Below are 6,597 nucleotides of genomic sequence, written 5' to 3' on the forward strand. Positions count from 1 at the left end.
AGAGTAGGGAATGAGCCCAGGTGGTTCATGAGCAGTCACTCACCACTGTCCACGAGCAGACTGATGCCTGGCCAGTCTCAGAACAATGGCTGGGTTGGAAAGACCAAACCTCCTGTTCTTATTGCTGAGTGTGATGTCATCTGGTTTGCTTTATCCTTTTGGGTCAGTTTAGGCCAGCTGTTGTGTTCGTGTTCCCTCCCAACCTGTTGTCCAGCTCCAGCCTGCTTGGGGTGGGGCGGAGCGTAGGGAGACAGAAAGTGTTGATGCTGTGCAAGCACTGTTCACCCGTAGCTAAAACATTAGGTGTGTTAGCAATGCTTTTTAGTCATGAAACAGCACCATAGGGGTTGCTGTGGAGAAGGTTCACTCTATCCCAGCCAGACCTGATACTCACTACAATCGCATAATGATGGTGTTTCTCCCTAGCTGTTTTGGAGTGGTTACTGTTTGTGTTTCATATTTGGAGGATTATAATTAATTGAGTCTGATCAGTGGTCTTAAAGGGAAAACTTTTAACATGCCTTTTCCATTAATTTTGACTTTACAGCATTATTCCTGGTGTTCAGAAAATCTGGATCCGTACCTGGGGATGTTCTCACAATAATTCAGACGGTGAATACATGGCTGGACAGCTGGCTGCATATGGCTACAAAATTACAGGTAACAGTATAAGGAAGTTGGATAATTGAATTTTTCGGGTGGTGAGTATTCAGAGCTGTCAAGATGCCATCAAATGTTTTTAACCTTAATTACACTTTTTAAATCCCCCTTTCTGATTCAAAGGTAAAGTGTTTTCCTGGCATTAAGCAGAAGCATTACTGGGCACGTGCTTTTGGAACGGTTAGGTGTTCCTGACAGGGCAGCTGTCTGGTAGGCGTCATGTGGTGCCTTTTGAGGGCATTTTGCTTGCTAAACTTAATGGAAAAGTTCTCATAAGAATGAAAGGGGAAGATACTAGTTCTTAGGCAGAAGCTGGCTGGTTGTCTGTTGTAATTGGTGGAACTCAAGTGGCAGAGAGGAAGGAACTAAGTTGTCACTTAGTGATGTGTGTGTTTGCTGCTGGAGCAGAGGTGAAATGATTCTGTGTGTTGGGAGGGACCATCAGTATGATGGAGGAGGGATGATACAGGGTTGTATCTTGTACATTTGAAAGAGTTGAAAATGCTGTTTCTTTTTTCCTTCCAAATACTTCAGAATACTCACTGTCATTTTGCTCTGCCTCCCCAGCCCTAAACAAAAACTCCAAACTTAGGGTTGTGCTGGCCACATTTCATCTCCTCAACTTTAAACGTGTTGAAAGAAAAGCTGTAGAAAGCTGAGAACACAGACTGATGTAATGCTGTAACGGAGAATTATTACCTGAAATAATTTCGGGTGTCTTATAAGTAGTCAAAATAAAAATTTAAATTTTATTCATTAATTCCAATGCTGGTCTGTCTTGCATTTAAACTGGTGTCCTACTTGTACTGAGAGACCGCCAAGTTGACTTTCCTGGCATTTTGCTAGAAGCATTTTATACCTGATGTCACTAAACGCTCATTTCTTTCCTTGAACGTCTCCTGATATCGTTGAACAGTTAACATCTCATTTTCCTTTTCTGCAGTTGATTTCTCTGTATTTATCTAAGTAGAAACTAGGTACTGAATTATTCAAGTGCTGAACTATTTTAGGGTGAATTCTTTAATGAGTATATGACTCTGGGGCAGGTATGCTCTTTTCACAGGTACATGGGGTGCTGCTCCAAAAAGCCTTTTTTCTGACAGCTGTTTGTGTAAGACTGCAGATGAATTCTCTCTGACTAGAAGCTTGAAATCAAAATAGAAGGAAGCAAAGCAGCATTAGACAGACTTTTATTGCTAACTAGAAGTTGTAACAATGCAACCTGCCTTTACAAGTTGACTTAGCTGACAGTAACATTGATAATTTGAATGTCCTCTAATTATTGAAATAAATTTTTATGAATTCTTGCACCAATCTTATTCTAATACTGTTCTTTATCCCTGTTTATTGCCCTGTTTGATTTGAACTCTGTTCAGGAGAAGCTAAAGTCTTTTTTTTTTTTTTTTATCCCCCACTCCCATCTGATTCAAAAATGTTCTTTCCATACAAGCACCCTTTGTTGCTTTCAGGAGTGGTTGTATCAAGATGTGAAAAGTGAGGGCTGTGCTACTGTTTTCTCATAGCAAACACTACCTCTGTCTGGGGAGAGAGTGCTGTGTGTCTGGGCAGTGTAGAGGCAGTGCGGGAACAGCGGTGCTGGTGAGAGGTCGGAACCCCAGCGGTGCTGGTGAGAGGTCGGAACCCCAGCGGTGCTGGTGAGAGGTCGGAACCCCAGCGGTGCTGGTGAGAGGTCGGAACCCCAGCGGTGCTGGTGAGAGGTCGGAACCCCAGCGGTGCTGGTGAGAGGTCGGAACCCCAGCGGTGCTGGTGAGAGGTCGGAACCCCAGCGGTGCTGGTGAGAGGTCGGAACCCCAGCGGTGCTGGTGAGAGGTCGGAACCCCAGCGGTGCTGGTGAGAGGTCGGAACCCCAGCGGTGCTGGTGAGAGGTCGGAACCCCAGCGGTGCTGGTGAGAGGTCGGAACCCCAGCGGTGCTGGTGAGAGGTCGGAACCCCAGCGGTGCTGGTGAGGCAGCGCGACAACAGCGGTGCTGGTGAGAGGTCGGAACCCCAGCGGTGCTGGTGAGAGGTCGGAACCCCAGCGGTGCTGGTGAGAGGTCGGAACCCCAGCGGTGCTGGTGAGAGGTCGGAACCCCAGCAGCCTGAAAACGGGCCACGTGAAACCAGCAGAAAAGCTGAAAGCTGAACCTGTTTTTGTGTCTGCTTTTACGCTGAAGGTGGGCAGTGTGCTGAACAAACCTCGCACACCATCCTGCGGGAACATGGAGCTCCTTTGTTAGGCTGAGCCATGCAGAAGTGCGTGGACCAGCTGCTGTCAGCGTAGGGCTGTACCAAGGTATTTGTCTAGGGTCTGAAGACAGTATAGCTGAAGGTGGCTTTACTGGTTCTAAACGGGTTTGGGTTTTCTTGGCAGCCTGACTCTGTATAGAGCCTGCAGACCTACTAGAGTGCTGCCTCCGAGACACACCCCAGAGGAAGAAACTTTTGTGGTACAGACAAGTAATGCCTCCTGTGAAAGAGGAAGCGAGCGAGCGGGGAGCTCTCAATTGCTGTGAGCCAGATGTTGTTTGGGAAGGGGATTCAGTAGGTGTGCCGCCTAACAGGATGTTCTCTCTGGAAAACGGAACCGAACATGTATAGTCACATGCAGAAAGAATTGACTTCTGATGTGGGTAATTGTGGTGGTGTTTGCTGGCATCTGTAGGCTTCTGGTCCTGTGGAACGAATGGGTTTTGGCCCAGCCTTCTTGAGTGCGTTTGACGGATGGAGCAGTTAGGTGTGCTTATTACTTTGCTTTTGGCTTGAGGCTGTTCAGGTGCAAAGCATTCCCTCAGTCATTGTAAAATGTGCCGGGGAGGGAGGGAGGGCATTACTGATGAACAGGATAGCAGAAGAATGAACAGTAACTCTTCCCTCCGTGGAGAGGAAGCAAGCACTGTTACTAAACATTCAGCAAAGTTAAACCAGTAACAGCTTATCTGCACTACACTTTTTTTTCCTCTAGAAATAAATGCTGTCACAGAACTTTTTCCTCTTGTAGCATGGGATTCCAGAAGCAAAAAAAGGCGGCTGCTGTTTTGCTAGTTCAGTGGGCTTGGCTTTGATTAAGCATGTAGAAACCAGGTTACTTTATAGACCCTTAGTTTTACTTGTGCAATTCTAGACGAGTCTTTGGTCAGGCATTGTTTTTACTGGGTCATGCAATTTTTCTGCAAGTTTGCTGGATGGAAAGATACCATATTTTCTTCCTGGGTTCCTTCCTTTGCCTCTTAAAGGGCTCACTCTGTTTCTGTAGAGTATGGTCTTTGTTGGCAGGACTCCTCTCAGTGAAATTTGCCAAATTCTGTTGAAACTTCGTATTTACAGTCCGTGTTACATGTTTTACAACTCTGAAATCACTGTGCAGAGTATTTATGTATATTTTGAATAGCATTAAAGAAGTTCTCTGTTTTCTTTTGCCTCTCCTACTTGTTAATTTTCTAAACACTTGTCAGTTTTGTTTACCAATGGGTATAGCTGAGGTATCCTTAAGACTGTCCATCTGCTCAAACAGCAAATTTGAGTAGAACGAAGGAAAAAGAGAAGGAAGAGCAAATGCTGAGATCCTCTTAAGATCTTATGTTGAGAAGACATGTGAAAGGAAACATACTTTGCTGTTGAAAAAGATGAGGCGCTACAATCTAATACAGACTTTGGCAGTCAAAGGCATTGCCCAGCACTCGTTGTGTTGGATAAATCGCACTTTCTGAGGCTTTGGCCATCCCAGCGTGTGCTGTAGCATCTGCTTTATTCATCCAAGTGGAAAATAAAGAAAACGACTGAGACTGCGCAGGTATTGACTCAGGGTTTGAGAATTGCTGTGAATTTAGAGTCTGGTGCTTTGTTTTAAGTGTTTTAAAACTAGGTTTCTACTGCACAATAAAATTTTAGTAGTTATAGATTTTGATTGAATAGTTTGGTTGAAAGTCAAGATCTTTTAAAAAGGTTACCGTGCTCTATACATTTGTTAACCTAAAATAAGCTCTCTGCAACCACAGGTTTCTGGTGTCTGCCAGTCGTTACTCAGTCAGCAGTTGGTCTTCCCATTTTTCTCTTGCCACCTTGCTGATAATTGTTTTTGTTGCTTCAAAAGTGTCATGTAAAACAAACAGTAGTGATCACTGTGTAATTCTGGGGTGCTATGAGCCGTCCTCATTGTGAAGTATTTTTAGTATTCCTTTTTTTAAGCTAAAAGACAAATCTTTATTAGCTGCTGATCAAGTGCCACATCAATCAGAGGATTGAAGTTTAGACTTTGCTTTTAGATTTGTACTTTTCAAATGGTTGTATTGTATCAATTTAGATAAAGATAGTGTTTAAGCTGTTTCTTTTTTTCCTGGTGGGGAGGTTTAAATACACAAAATAACCCACAAAACACCTTTTTGGAGATGAGAGCTGTTGCTCCTTTCCCTGACAACACTGCAGTTGTCAAATTCTCTTTCTCTGTGAAGCAGCTGAGCAGTGGGGGAAAAGTGAACCAAGGTGTAAATCCTGTGATGGTTTGTCCCCTTGCTGAAGAATTTCCCCCTTGTCTATAATTTGTAGAACCACAATCCTGTGTGGGTTTTGTGTTGTTTGATAACCTGCATAACTACTCCTGCAACTGCTCTTCCAGATTCAGACTGACGGATAATATGGATTTAAAAGCTTTTGGTTGTTGATACTGGGCACAGCAAAGTAACTGACTTCTGTACCTGTTGTTAAAGCAATATAAATGTCTTAATGGTTCCAGCAGTATGGTCATCTGCTTTCAGAAGGTCTAAGTTGCTGCTCGTCACAAGCTTGCTTTGTGTCTTGGTTCTTGGTGCTCAGGTCTGAAACCCCTGCTCTGTCGTGCACGGTCAGTGTGTGAGTGTTGGTATGTGGGCTTTGTATTTAGTTTCCTTTCACTGCTGCTGAAATAATTGTTGGATATATCAAGAGCTGTCTTCCAAGAGCTTTTCTCATCTGTTCAGAACCTGAAACTTCTGTGGTGAGATGGATAAGGGGGCGAGGAGAGAGGGAGGAATGGAACGTAAAAATGAAAGATGATGTTCATGGGATGGAAGAGACGGGATTGCACGAATGTAGGTGATGAAGATTTCACAGCCCTTTGGGAGGAATACAGGTATTCCCAGTGTGGCCTGGAGTGTCCTGTAAGGCAGTGAGTGGGATGATGGGGCTGGATTTTGTTGGGGTGCTTTCTGGCAGTGTAGCTGGTACACCGTCATGCCGTGACTCATCTGCAGCGATGCACGTTCCCCAGGTCTCCATAAACTAACGTATGATTGTGGTTTTGGCTGCTGTGTATTGCTGTAGTACTGCTCCTGTGTTCCCTGTAAAACTTCCTAGTGTGTGTGCGCCGAGGGTTCTGTTACTCACCACTTCTGACTTGTAGCGCGCTGCAAGATATACGACCTCTTTGCGGTGAGTTTTTCCTGCCTCAGCTTCCTCAGCACCAACTTTATCTTCCTGTTAGGGAACTTTATTTTAAGTGGAGGATCTAGCTTTGAGGATGTTATAGGGTAGAACTCCTCAAATTCTCAAACTGGGAAATATTTCCCTGGCTGCTGGGGGAACAGAAGAAACTTGTGTATGTGTTCCCCTCATAACAGCTTCCTGTATCACTGCCATTAGAGCTTCATCTGACCAGCATGTACTGTTTTCTACATCCCACTTAAAATCACGTGTTTTACAGTTCATCTAAACTGATTTCTTTGTTTTCTTTTAGTGTTTTTTCTTTCAGTCACAGAGCTGGCAACTGAAGGCCTGAGAGCCTAAATACATCCTACAGCATCTTCAGAGACACTTGTAGAGACATTACCTAGGTAAATTTAAGCGTGTATGTGTGTTTAGGGTTAATTCTAGTGGCAAAGCAGTTAGCCGCATGCTCTAGTGGTTGTGCAGTAGGTTCAGTTCTGGTGATGCTGAACTTTATGTAATCCAGGAGAATGAGTTTGA

The 6,597-nt window shown here is 44.3% G+C and overlaps 1 protein-coding gene across 1 annotated transcript in view; it reads left to right on the forward strand.

The window, feature by feature from the left end:
- The window catches only part of CDKAL1 (CDK5 regulatory subunit associated protein 1-like 1), a 1,668-nt gene extending 979 nt beyond the window's left edge, over positions 1-689 (forward strand). The window contains exon 2 of the mRNA XM_010142077.1: positions 548-689. Within this exon, the coding sequence (XP_010140379.1) occupies positions 548-689 (142 nt within the window). The remainder of the gene's footprint in view (positions 1-547) is intronic.
- Positions 690-6,597: the final 5,908 nt, after the last annotated feature.

This window comes from Buceros rhinoceros, unplaced genomic scaffold (genome assembly GCF_000710305.1).
Source record: "Buceros rhinoceros silvestris isolate BGI_N320 unplaced genomic scaffold, ASM71030v1 scaffold18360, whole genome shotgun sequence".
NCBI classification, from domain to species: Eukaryota; Metazoa; Chordata; class Aves; order Bucerotiformes; family Bucerotidae; genus Buceros; species Buceros rhinoceros.